Genomic DNA, 19,271 nt, shown 5'->3' with positions numbered 1-19,271 from the left:
TGGAGCCACTTCAACCACCTCTAATTTGCAGCATCCACCGGGAGGATGCGACGGCAGACATTTTGCACCCGTTCACTCACCACACCTTTCAGCAGTGTCGTGCCGAACCCATGTTATTCCACATAATTCTACCAATGTTGTTGTATGTAATATCAAAATTTGCCCGTTTATAATGGGCTTCAAAAGTACAGTGGAACCTTGGGTCACGACCGTAATTCGTTCCAAAACTCTGGTCGCAACCTGATTTGGTCATGATCCGAAGTAATTTCCCCTATAGGATTGTATGTAAATACAATTAATCCGTTCCGGATCGTATGAGCTGTATGTAAATATATTTTTTTTAAGATTTTTTGAGCACAAAAATAGTTAATTATACCATAGAATGCACAGTGTAATATTAAACTAAATGTAAAAACATTGAATAACACTGAGAAAACCTTGTACAGAGAAAACTAACCTTGCAGTCTCTTTAAAAACAAGCCCGGTGCATTCTTTAACTGCCTTTTCTCGCGCTCTCTCGCTCGCTCGCTGCACAGGAAATGCAAAATGAGAGACTGAACACGTGCGGAAATCATCACGCGTACGAACCGGAAGGGAAACTGGCTTATTCGTCACCCGAGTGTGTGGTCGTGAACAGATGCAAAAGTTTGGCGAACTTTTTGGTCGTAACTTGATTTTGTATGTGGTCCGAGACATTCGTGACCCGAGGTTCCACTGTATATACTTTTCCCCAATGTCTGTGTTTTTTTTTTTTTTAAAAGCAGGAATTCTAGTTTTTCTCCAACGTTGTAAAAACAGTACATGCTAGGCCAGTTTGGTGATTGCCCTGTGAGTGTTGGTGTGTGTGTGTGTGTGTCAGTGAGCCCCATCCTAAACTAGTGCCTTTGGTCTTAACCTAACAAAGTCTTGTGTTCCACTTTCATTCAAGCTGTGTTTTATCTTTGATCGAGAAAATTAATATCAAGTTTAAAATTTACGATTACAGGAAACTAGCCGTCTTGCTGCTCAGATTCGGAGGTTATATGGCTCCAATAAGAAGGCTACAAATCCGTTTCATTTGTATCTCACGGACTTTTGCGAAGATAGTCTTCTCTACAAAGAGTGTGTGAGGATGAATGATGGGTTTTTGAACTACGTGGTAAGTGCATATTATAAGCTGGTGCAAAATGTACAATGTTGAACTGCATGTTCACGCTAAATTACATTTTGCAAAGGCGCCATCTCTGTGTTGCTTTGCCGACTGTTTTACCGTATGACTCAATGACAGTGTGTTTTACTTTTAGATGGAGAGAACTGAAGAAAACTGCCTCAAAATATTTCCACCGGAGTGCGTTATTTACCTCACCCCTGATTCGGAGAATGGTAGGTATATTCCAACACACCAAATAAAATACCTTTTTAAACATTATTTTACCTGCCAAAGTGTTATATTTTGATATCTATAGTAAACCCAGTTGAAGTCTTCACAGTTTGCATTTAGATAGTTTGAAAAGACAAAATGTTGGATCTCTCGAACACCTGTGAAGTGAAAACCATTTCAGGTGACTACCTGTTGAAGCTCATCGAGAGAATGCCAAGAGAGAGTAAAAAAGTAATCAGCGCAATAAGTGGCTATTTTGAAGAAACTAGAATATAAAACATGTTTTCAGTTATTTCACCTTTTTTTGTTAAGTACATAACTCCACATGTGTTCATAGTTTTGATGCCTTCAGTGAGAATCTACCAATGTAAATGGTCATGAAAATAAAGAAAACACATTGAATGAAAAGGTGTGTCCAAACTTTTGGCCTGTACTGTACAGTATATACTAGCTTTGCTCACCGACAAGGGGTGCGGTACGCTCTAGCCACTTCGCACCTCTGCAGCTCACATTGTGAAGGTGGGGATGGGTTTGGCTGAATGCACACTAAGGAGATGTGGTCTGATCAGCTGCTGTTTATCTGTTATTTGTCTCTCAGGATGTCAGTGTGCCTTCCGAGAAGATGACGTATCGACTCAAGATTTTTTTATTATAATAGATTTGTATTTATATGTATTTTTTTTTCTTTTTGTTTTTTAATTTTATTTAAGTTTAAGTATAGGTAGGTTAAGTTACTTGCATAAAGACCATTTTTGTTATTTAGGCTCCAGTTCCTTAAGTTGTTATGCCACATAGCCTGCAGAGTTACTGAGAGTCTTTAATGTTTTCAGATTTTACAGATTTATTTATTTTTAATTTTATTGTATTAATTCTATACAAATCGATCAATTTTTACAAAAAATAGGATTGAAAACAAGTCGACCCTCCACCCCTGAGAGAGAGAGAGCATGGCCAACGGGGTAAAACTTAAGGCTTATAAACATACCTAAATTGATTGAAGTTTAATAGGGCAATAGAGAGTAATGGAGAAGAAAAAGAATTGCGGAGATAATTGCTTCCTCTGTACTTTAAGAGCTTATTCTAAAATATTATTAATTAGATCCTACCAGGTTTTCAAAAAATTCTGTACAGGTCCTCTAACTGAATATTTGATTTTTTCCATTTTCAAATAGTATAAAACATCGGTTTCCCACTGACTTAAAAGAGGAGAGTTAGGATTCTTCCAGTTTAGCAAAATAAGTCTGAGTGCCAAAAGTGTAGTGAATGCAATCACAGTTTGTTTGTCCTTCTCCATTTTAAAAGATTTTACAGACTTAAAACAATATATTCAAAAATTTTGCTCAGAACACACTTGCATTACCTGTAACAAATTTCTTTAATTTACATTACAGAAAAAGAGAACCGGGAAATTTGCTTTTTGCATAAGTATCAAGGGTTGTCATATTAATATGGAATGGCAGTGGCTTTAGAATGTTTGCACTTTCACCCATTCAAACACACGCTTCTTACTGCCTTATTACAAAACATTTTGTGCAGTCTTTCTTGCACTCTTTGTTTTTGTTTTTTCTTCAGGTTAACTGGACTTTTTAAATTTATTTATTTATTATTTATTTTGTTTTTTTGTTCCGTCCACCCTGGTCAACTGACCTTATCATCAAACAGTCATTTAGAAACTTAAAAAAATCAATTCTGCATTTAAGGACTCGTATTTCTCTTAATTAAATATTTATCTTATGTAAGTGTGCTTTATTACTTTTTTGTTTAATATTTACTGTATGCATTGTTATTCGTATGTAATTTTAATTTGTTTTTCCTTGCATATAACTACTACTTTGACATCTTGTAAAACACTTTGCGCCGTATCGTTTGTATGAAAATGTGCTATAGACAAAATGCTGTTATAAGATTTTTTTTAATTGTCCCACACACAATTTCAGAACTTCATAAATTACAGTGACTGTGTCCCTTTATTTTGGAGTAGACGTTTAAAGCCCAGAAGTCCAGAAAACAGTATAGACATTATACATGTGGACAAATTAAATTAAAAAAGGGCACCAGTGTTTAAACTGTTACTGTATGTTCTGAATGAGTGAAATTCTTTTGTAGCACTGGAATATGTTGACCCTGAAAAGGTATATATCCTTGGTGGCTTAGTGGACGAAAGTGTTCAGAAGGTAAGCTCCTTGGTTTTTTTTTGTGTGTTTTTAGGTTTTAAAGCCATGTTATTGTATATTAATAACTTATAAAATGTAGGCTTCTCTTTTCAAACTATGTGGTAAAAGTTGTAACTCTCAGTAAGTTTTGTTCTTTTTATATTGCATTTGTATAGAAATTTAATTTAATGTTAAGCAGAAGAAAGTTGCTATATAAGCTAAGTTTATTACAATCATTGTTAGTAATTTTAGGAAGCCTGTCATAGTTTTTGTACTACCTGCTGTTCATATTTTGACTGTATGAAGGGTTCTTGAATGATCATATCATCTGAGATTACGTTTTCTGTATGATGACTAGGGGAATTCGCTCACCCACCAGTCCCGCCTATGCTATGCACCAACCACTTTGCATCTCTGTCGCTAATGTTGTGAAGAGCGGAGCTGAGCGCTCCTCCGACACCCCCTCTTAAATGGTGATACAATAGGAAACACATACAGTTTTTATTTTATTTTTTTTTACCTCCTCTTTGCTCGATCAGCTGCTGGCTTTCTGCTGCTGCCGCCATGCCGTGTGATCTGCATCTCGCACGGTGCACTTTTGTCATATCACCTATGGCCATATATTCAATCTCTTTTCGCGTTTACCTTTTCGTCAATATCGCATTGAATTTTGAATTCGTGTTTGGAATTATATCGTGACAACGCAACGTTTAACTACCCGTGAGCGAATATCGTTTCTTTCTCTCTACAAGAAATGTGTCTGACATAACCACGCAGGACTTTCCCAAATCTCTTTGCATAAGCTCTTGTTTTAGTTTGGTTACATTGCTTGGCACGAAGACTCGTCTTGTGGGATGTGAAAGTGACTCTGAGACAATCACGTCTCGTCTCCTCCTTCCAAGATTTTTTTTTTATAATAGAGAGATGTATTTAGCCACAATAACAGGGTGGCCAGATTACATTAAACCCAAAAATGACTTAAAAGAGCCTGCAGAATTCTCGTGACAATGAACAATGAACCTGCATCAGAGTGATGACAAGAGCCAAGTGTGGAGATGTAAGAGGATAAGCCCCCAAAGTAATCAGGAGCTGAAGATGGCTGCATTAGGGACTTAGGAGAGCATCACCAGAGAAGACCCTCAGCCCCTGGTGATGTCAATGAATCTCAGACTTCAAGCAGCCATGGCATGCAAGGGATATGTGAGAAATTATTAAATATGACGGCTTTAATATGTCTGCCATTGCTGTGTCTCAAACTGATGGCAGTTATGGTGCATTGAAAGGGGGGGGCAATGTATAAAAAGTGTTATTGCTACACAGTATAACTTAAATGTATGCAAATCTCCTTATATGCAAGTCTTCATTCTTCACCTTAATCACAAGTCTGAATTATTTGATTTGTAATTTTAAACTGTGGAGCAGAGGGGGAAATCAAAGAGAAATGTGCCTTTGCCCCAAACTTTGCGGAGGGCACTACATGTACACTTGACTATGTATTTAAACTTGAACAGGAAAGGCATGTCTTTTTCATTGTAGTTTTTATTCCAGTGTGTATCAACATTCACTGTATCCATGCCTTATGACCTTTGCCCTTGAAACTTAACAGTTCACTAGTGCCATGTGAAGTCTGTTAAAATTATTTAAAAAATGTGGGTCTGTGAAAAATTGTGCTGTCATTGTTAATTAGATAATGTCATTGTACATTGTTTTATTTCTGTTTGAAACTGGTATAATGTCTATTCAATGTAAACTTGTTTTTGTGATCAATAATGTATTTAATATTTCCATTTTACTAAATAAAAGAATTGTACATAACATTTTTATACCCTGACAATGACCCCAACAACCCCCATCCTGAGTCTGAAGGCACTGAATGAGAATCAGGAGACTTTATTAATCCCAAAGGAAATTACTAACGTTACAACTGTACAAATAGACAAAGGCACAAGTCACACAAAGAGCAAATATAGAAAATTATGTATATAAAGAGAGAGTGTAAATATCAAACTAAACTACATCCATCCATCCATCCATCCATTATCCAACCCGCTATATCCTAGCTACAGGGTTACGGGGGTCTACTGGAGCCAATCCCAGCCAACACAGGACGCAAGGCAGGAAACAAGCCCTGGGCTGGGTGCCAGCCCACCGCAGAACTATTAAACTACAAGAAATCTTTATTTACTACTAGACATTAAGCCCGTTACAATAACGGGCGCTAGAACAGTAGTGCAGAAACATTAGTAGGAACAGTCTATATTAAATGACATGGGACCTTGACCTCATTCAGTTTCTTGTCTTAATTTTTTTTTTTGTCAAAAATATTTTTGCAAGAAGCCTAAAGTAAAATTATAATAAAAATAAAATAGAAACGTATATGACAATACAGTAAGTATAATTAATATTGCCTTAGTGTAAAACTTTGTAACAATCTGTAAGACGCAATATCTGATATTTAGGTAAAATTTTCTATTTTTTTACCTCATGAAATTTTTCTATACAATTTCATTATAGAGATTTCTTGTAAATATTCTGTCTGAGTTTGGCAACAGTTTGCCTTGTTCAGGACCATCTACAACCTTGACAACAACATCTGGAAAACTTCTAACTCTTGATAATGCAACATATAACTGACCGTGGCTGAATACTGGTTCTGGCAAGTAAATGCCAACTTTTTCTAAGGTTTACTCTTCTGAGTCTTTCTCATTTAGTGTTTTTCTGACGGTCATTTTCTTTTTCATCAATCGATCTATTTGCTCGTATTTTTCTTTGTCTTTCAGCCTTTCTTTTGTTGATATTCACTTGTTGAGCTGACCGTTCTTCCAGGAGATGTTGCTTATATAGGATTTGGTTGTCTGTGTCTTTTGTCCTACTTGACGTGTCCTTTTTTTTTGGGTGGCATGTTGTTAGTAGATACGTCCGTAATATTTTCTCTTACCCTGTACAAGCCAGTATTACTGTATGTGGCTGTAATATGCATCACTGTATTGTGTGTCATTAATTTTCTCTCGCAGTAATACTGGTTTGTATTTCCGTAAAATCCCTGTAATTTTCTCTGACAGTAATACTGGCTTTGATGTCCGTAATATGACTTTAATTTTCAGTCACAACAGTGGGCAATCAACAGAGTGTCCCCAGCAACTGATGTAATGTGTGTCATTTAGCTGATAATCATGCCCGTGGCGTCTCCCAAGCAAGTACTGTTTAGTTCTCCAGCAAGTATTTTAATCTGTGCCGGTGTGCAGCTGAATATTGTATGTGTGGCATCTCCCCAGCAACGGATTTTATGTGCGCGGCCGCGACTACCCAATCAGCACTCTCCCCAGCAATGGTGTCCTTTATTTCTTATTACGCCTCTATCTATCATATAGTGCCTTTCATATCTATCTATCTATCTATCTATCTATCTATCTATCTATCTATCTATCTATCTATCTATCTATCTATCTATCTATCTATCTATCTATCTATCTATTATATAGTGCCTTTCATATCTATCTATCTATCTATCTATCTATCTATCTATCTATCTATCTATCTATCTATCTATCTATCTATCTATCTATCTATCTATCTATCTATCTATCTATCTATCTATCTATCTATCTATCTATCTATCTATCTGAGTCTCTTCCCAAATCCCTAGTTTAATAAACAGAATATCACACTGAGCAGGAAGTATTTCACATCATAATATTCCACATATGGATTTAAAGGACTGAGCAGCGGTAGACCAGTCCTCAGTTGTTGTGTTCAATTTATATATATATAGTGTATAATTCAACCTTCGCTATATTTTGAATATTAAGATGATTTGGGAGTCATTGGATTCATCATGGTTTCTTAAAATAAAATGTATGTGTGGTGTATTGGTCATCTTTATATTTTATTCAACAATAATTCTATCATAAGATTTTAAATCTGAACAGAATGGGCACTAGGAGAACAGCTGGCAGGTAGACTAGGGCTGTTAGTTGTGTAGTATTTATTGTGTAATGTTAACATTTTAAACATTTCTCACAAAAGCAAAATATCACATACCCTGTATTTTAAAATGTGTACAATATATTGCCATGAAGATCTAGTTTTCATGAAGCAAAGAAAAAACCAACCTATGATTAATAAATGTACTCTTTATTTCATTTGTCGTTATATTCTGTTTGTTCAGAGCTTAACATACCAGAAGGCTCAAGAATACCAGTTATGCACAGCAAGATTGCCAGTTGAGGAATACATGGTCAAAAAGGAGAATGCCAAGAACTTCCACTCCCAGATCCTAGCAATTAACCAAGGTAACACAGTTAAACAAAGTGCACTGAGGGATATGCATAGGTGTTAGGAATGTCAGTTGTGTTTTTAAAATTATATAGTCATATTAGAATAATGTCTTAAAATAAATTTAAGTTGATGCACTAATGAGCACATAAGAATTCTATACAGTAAACCCTCATTTATCGCGGTTAATCCGTTCCAGACTCTACTCAGATAAATGAATTTCGGCGAAGTAGGATTCTTTATTTATAAATTGAATATTTTTGCAGTTAGAGCATAGAAAACCTGTTTACGACCTTCTAAATACGTTTTTAACATTATTAGAGCCCTCTAGACATGAAAACAACACCCTTTAGTCAAAAGTTTAAACTGTGCTCCACGACAAGACAGAGATGACAGTTCCGTCTCACAATTAAAAAAATGCAAACATATCTTCCTCTTCAAAGGAGTGTGCATGAGGAGCAGAGAATGTCAGAGACAGAGAGAGTTTAGCAAACAATCAAAAATCAATAGGGCTGTTCGGGCTTTTAAGTATGTGAAGCACCACCGGACAAAGCTGCTGCAAGGAAGGGAAGAATGTGAAGGTAGTATTCCAGCATTTTTTTAGAGGAGCATCCGTATCCTCTAGGCCAGTGTGCGAACAGCCCCTCTGCTCACACCCCCTCCGTCAGGAGCAGAGAATGTCAGAGAGACAGAGTAAAGCAAACAATCAAAAATCAATACGTGCTGTTCGGGCTTTCAAGTATGAGAAGCACCACGCGGGAAGCATATCGTATATCATTGAGGAGTTTTATTTAATACGTAATACGTGTTCTGATTGGGTAGCTTCTCAGCCATCTGCCAATAGCGTCCCATGTATGAAATCAACTGGGCAAACCAACTGAGGAAGCATGTACCATAAATTAAAAGACCCATTGTCTGCAGAAATTCGCGAACCAGCGAAAAATCTGTGATATATATTTAGATATGCTTACATTTAAAATGTGCGAGGGAGTGAAGTCGCGAAATTCGAAGCGCAATACAGCGAGGTATCACTGTAGATATGTTTTCTTGTTATTTCTGTTAGGGCTAATTATTTTTTCTTCCCTTTGTCCCAGGGCTGAATATCTTTCCAAAAAACTCAAAGCAATGGTTTCACACATAAATCAACATAAAACACTTATGTTGTCACTCCATTTTATGTTCCAGGAGCCCCTACAGTATGCGTAGGGGGTATTTATTTATTACATTCGTGTTTGTCCTATCACTCATAAGTTGAAAGGAACTTTCTGGTAAAACAACGACTTGGAAGTAGTCGAGTGGCTGCTAATCCATTGTGTCCACCAGCAGGGTGCGTCGTTTGGTGAAGTTCAGTCCCGTAGATCGATGTCTGTGTAGTCCTCCCAGGCCAAACGTTTTTGTTGGCGCGTCAGCTGCACGAGCGTGTCCAGCACTACGATCAGCTGATGCAGGCACCTGACTTTCCTTTTCAATCTCCAGATCAGTTGTATCATAATCGGAGTTTGATAAGTCAGTCCGATTCAGCAATAATGCAGAAAAAATATAAAAGAAAAAAACAATGTGCACAGTATTTTGCTTTGTGCATTTGCTTTGCTCTCTTGCCCGATGTCGATGCCATTCTAGATGTTGCTTACTCTACACTACTCACGCACGTGCAGGGTTTCAACGTCAAGTCAACAAGTCTAACAGTCCTTAGAGCAAAGAGGGTCTACTTATAATGTAACGGTGAGTTCTATCAACATTTACAGCTTTCTTTCGCCCTCTGCCCCTGATATCCATCCTCAACCCTTCGTGTTGACAAAAGTCGACATCCGCCCTAAAAGAGTTAATGACATACACAAATTTTAAATCATTTGTGCAAATTAATGAGTGAATCAGTCTGAAATGTTAGGGTTTGTTAATACATAATGAGCTATTAGTAGGATTGTCATTTTAGTAATCTATACTAATAAAAGGCAAAGCCCTCACTCACTCACTCACTCACTCACTCACTCACTGACTCACTCACTCACTCACTCACTGACTCACTCACTCACTCACTCACTCACTGTCTCATCACTAATTCTCCAACTTCCCGTGTGGGTGGAAGGCTGAAATTTGGCAGGTTGATTCCTTACAGCTTCCTTACAAAAGTTGGACAGGACAGGTCATAACTGGAAGCAGTTTTTCTCCATTTACTGTAATGGAGATGAGCTTCAACGCCGTGGGGGAGTTTCGTGACATCATCACGCCTCCCACGTAATCACGCAGTACATAGAAAACCAGGAAGACCTCAAAAAAGCGCTCAAGAAAACATGCATTATATAATTGAGAAGGCAGCGAAACAATAAGAAGCGAGTTCTGCTACTTCGGAAACAAAGCATGATGTAAACCTACACTTTAAATTAAGTTCATAGACAGGCTGCCGCTGGCGTTTGTAATTTAGTGCCTGCCCATATAAGGCCATCCGTCAGCGGCAATCCAATAGCAAACTGCCACGGGTAAATATTCACGGGTGAAGGACTGTGCTTATGGAGAGGAAGATGAGATGGTCAGGGTGGTGTTTGACACAAACTCAGCGAAACTGCCAGAGAAAGTTTTAAGTGCCAGGACTAAGGTAACATTAAATAAAGCTATGGACATAGCACGAGATGGCACCAGCACAGCTGGGAACCTTCGATGCAAGTACACCGAGTGGCTCACGTGAACTGATGCAGTGCACAGATAAAAGCAACAGTTCCAAAGAGCTGAACAAAACCGAATTACACAATTGAAAAGGCAGCAAAAAATATGAAGCGTCTGATAAGCATATTCATAAATGCAGCTACTGTGGAAACAAAGCACACGGTGGAAAAAGTCAATGTCCCGCTAAAGGAAGACAGCGTAAAAAAAAACCCGTGCATGCAGTTTGTCACATCACAGATAAAAAGGAAGACGAGCTGTTTATTGATGCAGTAAGGAACTAATCGATGAATGAAACCTCTTATCTTTACAACGATTGACAAACACGGAATGTAACTTGAACACATCGTACAAATACGAGCCTGATTGAAAGAAATAATGATAATCAAATCCTTGATGACAGCAACATTCAATAACACTCACAAAACAATTACTGTATATTGACAATCATGTTACGTTATTTTTAAAATGTTCCCTTTTCTTTTCATAACTTCTACTTCTCCACTGCGATACGGGTATATATATATAAATGTATATCTATAGCCCGATCTACAATACATACTTTAGCATAGACAAGCGGTGGCGCAATTGTAGAGTCTTAAGCCTCTAACGCCGACATTGAGGTTCGATTCGAGAGGGATGTACTGACTATGTATGCGCTACCGATTCATTTTACCTTCCCATCTCCTTGGTTTGGGACGTATGAAAAATATTAGGTTACGCAGAATCATGTTACGTTATTTTTAAAATTTTCCCTTTCTTAGCACAAGCACAGTTGAGAAGCTTCGATGCATGTACTCCATAACGCGTAAAAATAACGCATTTAATCACACTTTCAATTCCAAGCAAACGGGAACTTTTGTCAATGCATGATTTCCTGGTACATCCATTACACTGATGCACACATCACAGCTACAAAAATGTTAGAGTCGGAATAAAGCGCGTTCCTACGACTGATCATTTCGACTACCCGAGCGAAGCCTTGATAAAAGCATGGTTTTGTGCACACTGAAAAGCAAGCAAAATTAGATGCATTACAGAAAGCGGACTTTGTGGCTCTTACTGGGGATCATTGGACTTCCGTGACCGTTAGTAATTCTAAATACATCTAATTACAAAATGTTCAATGATCACACTGTTTTAGCCTAATGTACAAAATAATTTTGGCTAATGTTACTCAGAGTTTAAAGAGTAAGCTGGTCAAATTACCTTTTATGTTTCTGACTTATTTTTTAAGAAGAAAAACTGCACTTTATGGTGAAATTTTGGTTATTATTATTTAAAGACAATACTATTCTGAAAATGTACTTAAAGTACTTAAACTACCACTTTATTTTTAAGTCTGCCCAATTTTAACCAGGGATGATATTTTTGTTTCTGTTTTGAATTCAAATGCAGTTTAAAAGCTTTTTTTTCAGAAATTAAAACAGCTTCAGTTTACAATATTCATGTCCATGTCTATTATTTGATTCTGTCGGCCCACTAAAACCGTTTTAAATAAAAAAAAACATTTGCGATTTGGGGCAAATTTACGTGCGATTACATACGATTAATCAAGATTAATTCTTACACAGCCTCTAATTAATTGGATTAATTTTTTTAATCGCGTCCCACACCTAATATATATATATATGTAGATATATATATGTAGATTTGTATATATATGTGTATATACAGTATATATGTAGATATGTATATGTTGTATATACAGTATGTATATATGTGTGTGTGTATATATACAGTATGTGTATATATATATATATGTTTATATATGTGTCTGTGTGTGTGTGTATATATATATATATATATATATATATATATATATATATATATATATGCCAGCAACACTCATGACAATTACAAAACAATTACATTGTCAATCATGTTACGTTATTATTAAAATGTTTCCTTTTCTTTTTACTTCTCTGCCAATCGCAGCTATTTTGATATATATATATATATATATATATATATATATATATATATATATATATATATATATAAATAGATAGATATGACAACAACACTCATATCAATGACAAAACAATTACATTAACAATCATCTTACATTATTTTTAAAATGTTTGCTTTTCTTTTTCATAACTTCTTTAACACACTACTTCTCCGCTGCGAAGCGCGGGTATTCTGCTAGTGTGTATATATACAGTACCTGTCAATAGTTTTAGAACACCTCATTTTTGTTCAATTTTTCTTCAGATTGAATCAGTTGATATGCAGTGAATGTGCTAAAATGGTGAAAAGTTTTGCAGTAAACTGTCAGAAGTTTAAATTTAAAATTTACAGCATGTTATCAAAAACTGGAAAAAAGGAGATTTCAAAATATTACAAATGGGCCTCCTTCGAGGAACTAATAGGTTACAACAAACAGATGTTCAGCAGCAGTTATAGTAAATGAAGCCTTGCAAGTTGAAGCAAACAATTTGCTCAGGTGTTCCAACTTCTGTTGATTACTTAAAAACCCTCTGTGTGTCTTAAAGCAGAGTTAGAACAGACTGTGTTACTACACCCTCTGAAGCACTGATTGGACAATATTATACTGGCATAGAACAAATACATAATGGCAAATAAAACAATAAACCAAGGAATCATTTAGTGTACAAAATTTTATTCAAATTTTTGATTAATCAAAGTAGCCAGCTTTTGCTGATATGACAGCCAAACTGTGGTAACCCTTGTGATTCAGAATGCCAGTCACTCTGTGCAAGTCACCAACTTTGCCTCCAGCAAAAGAACCACAGATCATTACACTTTGTCTTCCATGTTTGAAAGTTGGTGTCACACACTGAGGAACTATCCTTTCACCAACTTAACGGTGTACAAACACCCTGAGTGATGAACTGAAGATTTCAAATTTGGATTCATCTGTCTATAAGGTTTTCTTCCAGTCTGCAGTAGTCCACAGCTGGTATTTCAAGACCCTTTTTTGGCCTTCAAGGAGTGGCTTTCTTCTTACCAGTCGCCCTGTCAGACCTGCAATACAAAGTCTTCTCTTCACAGTAGAAACTAACACTTGCTTTTTTCAACCTGCACTGTTAAGCTGTGCTTGAAGCTGTTGTGCTGTGATGCACCAATCACGCCAGCTGGTGACACTCAGAAACTTGTCTTCTGATTGGCTTGTGACGTTGGCTCTGCCAGATCTCCTACTATCAGTTTCTTCCAGTTTCCAGTTGCCTTTGGATTGTGTAGGACACCACTGGACTCACTGACTCTTTGATGTTTTTTGCAATTTCTTTAAGGCCTACACTTCTGTGGGTAATAATGCTCTGTCTCATTTAATTTGTTAATTGCCATTTTCTTGCTGTTATCACTGGAGTATTTTCCCAAGTACTATTCTTCAGAGGGTGTAGTAACACAGTATGTTCCAACTCAGCTTTAAGACAGACAGAGGGTTTTTAAGTAATCAACAGAAGTTGGGACACCGGAGCAAATTGTTTGCTTCAACTTGCAAGGCTTCATTTACTTTAATTGCTGCAGAAAATCATGGTTCTGAGTGAGTCAGTGGTATTTGGCTTTTATGTGTGTGTATGATATGTATATATATATATATATGTGTGTATATATATATATATATATATATATATATATATATATATATGTATAATATACAAGTGATCCCTCGCTATATCATGCTTCGACTTTCGTGGCTTCACTCTATCGCGATTTTTTTCTCATACACACTTACGTCACTACGTATGCGCTTTCTGACAACTTTTATCTAAGCCCTACGATGGCTCCTAAATGTGCTGCTTTTTCTAAGCCTTCTGACAATAAAACCGGAGGAAGATGCTTACTATCCAGGAGAAGGTGAAACTCTTGCATATGATTAAAAATGGCAATACCCTACAAAAGCCTCCTCACGCATATGAAAAGACAGCGCCAGCAACTGCCTATCAAGATGTTCTTCAGCCGCGCACCCAGACACCCACTGCCTACTCCTAGTACTCCTTCAGCGGAAGAAGACAACAACGCACCTGCTGAAGATACTGCACCACCTCTGAAGACTCTCCTACTGAGGTCGTGCCTTCATAGGTTAGTGGTTGTGTGTAAGAACTGTGTGTGTTTGTGTGCAATTAAATGTACAGTACAATAATCTACTATAGAAAAGCGTTTGGGATTGTCCTTCCGTCCCGTGAGTGCAAAGCGTAGCGGTATTCCGCTTATTACAGACTTACTACTTGCGGCTTGAGGTACGAAGCGACGCAATGTGAGCAGAGCTCTGGTGCTCTCATCGTTCCCTTGCTTTTGTGTGGGATGCGCTGGAAAAATAGACAAAATTATGTCTCTGGAAATAATTAATGTTGATGGAGTTCAAATGCCTCACCGCGTAGTAAATATCAGGGAGATGGTGCTTGCTTATTCTCATCTATAGCTTTTTTAGTGCATGAAACTCCATCTTTAGCGGTACAGATTTGGGCTGACATTGTACGACTTTGGACAGGCACTTGAGGGGATAAAAAAAAAAACTTAGGTTTTTGGGAGATGTTATGAATTGGCACTTTGATGTTCTCATTCCCTACACTTACATGCCTGATGTACACATGGAGCGCACAAAAATTGAGGATAAAAGTCAGTCGCCTTAAAAGGCGAGTGCGCTAGTAATATGATATTTGTAACGTCTAATATGTCTTATTTTCTCTTATTTTGTCTAATATCTTGGGTAATACAAGTGTAATGGTGACTAAAGGGTGTTATTTCATGTCTAGAGGGCTCTAATAATGTTAAAAAACGTATTTAGAAGGTCGTAAACAGGTTTTCTATACTCTAACTGCGAAAATATTGATTTATAAATAAAGAATCCTACTTCGCGAAAATTCATTTATCACGGTAGAGTCTGGAACGGATTAACCGTGATAAACGAGGGTTCACTGTATATGTATAATATATATAAGTATAATATATATGTATAATATATACGTATAATATATGTAAATATATATATATATATATATATATACTGTATATATGGTTGAAGTGAATTGGAAGGAGGATGCAAAAGAGTTAGCGTAGGCTTTAAAATGACATTTTCCTTATTTATTTTTACAGTTTGAAAACTGAAAAAAGTTGCTCAAATAATTTGACTTATGTTTTTTTTACTCTTGTATTTTGCAGTATTTGATATTTTAGTGGCTTTTTGTGAAAGTCACAGCTGGATAGAGGCCTTTAAAGTTGGCTTCCCTGCAGGAAAAGGCTACAATGTTCGTACTGAATTAGTCCAATGTAAGGAATGACACCAAAATGTAAAAAAAAAAACAACTGAGATGTGCAGGTATCCATCATCAAGTAAAACTACTGTTACCACCAGTCTGTACTCTACAAAAATCATGGAAAATAGAAAGTAAAGAGAATCCATGAACAGGGTAATTTTCTAGCGTCTTTAACACAACCTGAGCCAAAGTGACTATAGCCAGACAACATCAATGGACCAAAACCCTCATACTGTGGGCAGCACTGCAGAAGTAACTGAAATACTGTAAGTAAATTACATAAGAAAAATAAGAACTGTTGTTTATATACTGAATTTCATGATGATCAATTCCTCTTGAATAAAACTTTTGTGATATATGGAATTTTGTAGCTTCACAACCAAATTCATATATTTATAATAGGTGACCTTTCTGAGTGCCAGCCTAGCTTCATTAATAATAATAATAATATTTTTTCTACATTTATATAGTGCTTTTTTTCACTACTGAAAGCAGTTTACATAGTGAGTGAGGAGCCACTTCAACCAAGACTAATGTGACAGCAGCTATTCTTGTGCCAGTACACTCAACACACATTAGCTATTAGGTGGTAAAGTGGTGACAGAGAGATAGCCAATTAGAAAAAGGAGATGATTAGGGGGCCAGAATAACAACTAGGCTGTGGAGGGGATTTTAACTTGGACATCGGGATACACCCTGGTCTTTACAACGGGACTATCAGGGAACTTTAATGACCACTGTGAGATAGGACCTCCGTTTTACGTCTCGTCCGACGGATGGCGCCATTTTTACAGCACAGTATCCCCATCACTGCACTGGGGGCATTGGGATCCACACACAAACCACAGGGTAAGCGCCTCACCAACACCTCTTCCGGCAGCAACCTAAGCTTCTCCTAGCTCAGGGGTTGCCAATTCCGGCCCTGGAGGACCACCGTTGCTGCAGGTTTTCATTCTAACCCTTTTCTTAATGAGTGACATGTTTTTGCTGCTAGTTAACTTCTTTTGAACTAATTTTAATTGACTTGATTTTTGAAGACTAAGACCCTTTGTTTCTTTTTCCTTAATTAGCAGCCAGACATTAATGAGACAAAAATTGAACCACAACAACTGAAGTCCATCATACAATATCTGAAAATAAAGAGCGATGAAGGTCTCAGGAATGTCGATCTGCTCAGGACCCTAAAACATTTTAATGGTGCTCTTAGAAAAGAGAAAATCAATAATTTCAGAAATGTCTGCTAATGCACCACGAGAGCAGCAACAAAACCACGAAATTAAAGAACGGGTTTAATTAACAATAAGAATTGCCACCTTATTAAGCGGCTGGTTGGAGCGAAATTGGTTAGAGTTTGAGGCCCTCACTTAGTTGGTCTTCTCTTGGCTCACTCACGTCACATTTCATTTCTGTTTGGGTGCCATTTAAGGAAAGAAATGAAGCAATAAAGAGGAATGATGAAGTTCAGGGGAGCAAATCTTAAAAAAAAAAAAAATTCAATTTAAATGGATTTACAAGAAGTTAATTAGCAGCACAAACAGGGCACTCATTTAATAAAGGGTTAGAATTAAAAACCTGCAGCCACAGTGGTCCTCCAGGACTGGACTTGTCAACCCCTGTCCTAGATGGTCTCCCATCCAAGTAGTGGACCAGGGACCAAACATGCTTAGCTTCAGGTGGATGATCTTTTCTGACGTGTATTTATAGTGCAGAGTACAAATGTCTTAAGAAGCGCCCAAATAGTGGCCCCAGGGCAAGAAAACTTTCTCCATAGTCTAATGACGTTTGCTGGTAGGACATCTGTGCTCCATGACTTAAGTTTATGAAAAAAAAAAAAGCATTTTGACAGAGGTGAAATTACTATCCAACAAATGTCCAGGAGCCTATAGATGAATTGGATATAACCAAGTGGAAAAGTCAAGTCGTCTTGACGGTGATCTTGTTTTCTTAAATTGCTTAAAAAGTTATTAATATTCACAACTGCTTTCATAAAAAGTTATTTTCTTTACATTGTGCAGACAGTGTGATAGATGGCAAAAAAACTTTTTCTGTGGTAAATATTTAAAAAAACAAAAGAAAAGTGTTTCAAGATTAAGAGTCCTCAATGTTATTATGATTGATTGATTGATACATCCAAGTGTTAATGTCCATAACAGAAATACTCAAATATGTTTATGGTTGCAAAAATCATGTATTGAAACATATTCTGCTCTGTCACATATGAAAAAAAAAGTAGTAGATTAAAATAATGCACACGCTGAACTAAATATAAGGGTGATGACTACAGAGAGAACTTATTAAATAATGGCAAACATAAGACTGTTCTCTGCTGAATTTGTGTACACGATACACATGTTTTGTTAATCATCAGCTTTTGCGCATTTACAAAATCATGATCTCGTTCTTTCTTCTCTTGTTCCCTTTTTGCAGATGATCTGTTTTCAAAGAAGCTTTCTTCTCAATTCCTAATATGAGATGTATTGTGGCCTGGCAGAGCTTTCTACAGAAAAGTGTTGCCAAATAATGTACTGAGACCACTAGGCCACATCACACTCTCTATTGGCTACTCTTGTCCCATGTAACTCTGCATATGCAGTGCTAGCCGTGCCCCACAGCTCCACCCGCGTATTAGTGAAACAGGACAGTGAGGAGGGCTCTGCCCAGCTCTCTACTCCTGATATTACATTTCCCCCTCCCCTTGGCCCACAGCCTCTGTCTCAGTTTAGCGCGAATATATTGCTTCTCCAAGTGAATTATGATTCTTAGTTGTGATGAGGGAAGTCGCAAAATCAACCGGAATGTTGAATCAAATTCTAGAAAAAAAAAAACCAATCTAAATCCATTAAGTAGTTCTCTCGTTCGCTTACTAAGTGGAGGTAAGGTACACCTCGAGGATGGAGCGGGAGTGAGGAGGGCCCCACCCCTCGGCCCACAGCCGCCCTCTCAGATTTCGTTCAAACAAATCGGAACTGCAAGTGAACTCTGATACTTAGCGTAATGAGAGAAGTCGCAAAATCAACTGGGTTGTTCAAGCAAATTCTAGAAAAGAAAAACCCAATCTAAATCCATGAAGGAGTTCTCTCTTTCGCCTACTAAGCGAATGTAAGATGCACCCTGAGGCTGGAGCATGAGTGAGGAGGGCCCTGTCCCTCGGCCCACAGCCACCCTATCGGATTTCGCGCAACCAAATCGGAACCGCGAGTGAACTCTGATACTTAGCGTAATGAGAGAAGTCGCAAAATCAACCGGAAACGTTAAAGTAAATTGTAGAAAAAAAACGCGATCTAAATCTATTAAATACTTCTCTCGTGAAAAGAGGACAGACATACATACAGACAGATGCTGGATTTTATATATATATAAAGATGTTTAGATGGTCAAGTACCCAGAATAGTTCCTAGCCTCCCTGACAGTATATATCTGACTGTCATACTGCCAAGGCTATGTTCTACTACCGAATGGTTCCCTGGGAATCCTGATAATTTCCGCGTATCATCTTCAATACTTTTATATTTTTAGAAAAGCTTTCTAGGCCTCACTTTTCATTTACAGGCTCACATTTATTTTGGCAGTTAGTTACACCCACACTAGTATATAGTTGAT

At 37.2% G+C, this 19,271-nt stretch overlaps 1 protein-coding gene across 2 annotated transcripts in view; it reads left to right on the top strand.

Moving 5' to 3' along the window:
* trmt10b (tRNA methyltransferase 10B) overlaps window positions 1-19,271 on the top strand; it is a 53,499-nt gene that overhangs the window by 16,836 nt on the left and 17,392 nt on the right. For both annotated transcript variants that reach the window (XM_039758214.1, XM_039758213.1), the window contains exons 5-9: window positions 986-1,138; window positions 1,284-1,362; window positions 3,467-3,534; window positions 7,682-7,805; window positions 15,577-15,937. In XM_039758214.1, the coding sequence (XP_039614148.1) occupies window positions 986-1,138; window positions 1,284-1,362; window positions 3,467-3,534; window positions 7,682-7,805; window positions 15,577-15,695 (543 nt within the window). In that variant the 3' untranslated portion in view covers window positions 15,696-15,937. The remainder of the gene's footprint in view (window positions 1-985; window positions 1,139-1,283; window positions 1,363-3,466; window positions 3,535-7,681; window positions 7,806-15,576; window positions 15,938-19,271) is intronic.

This window comes from Polypterus senegalus, chromosome 7 (assembly GCF_016835505.1).
Source record: "Polypterus senegalus isolate Bchr_013 chromosome 7, ASM1683550v1, whole genome shotgun sequence".
NCBI lineage: Eukaryota > Metazoa > Chordata > Cladistia > Polypteriformes > Polypteridae > Polypterus > Polypterus senegalus.
The sequence above is the reverse complement of the archived record's forward strand: the minus strand, read 5'-3'. Positions and strand labels throughout refer to the sequence as shown.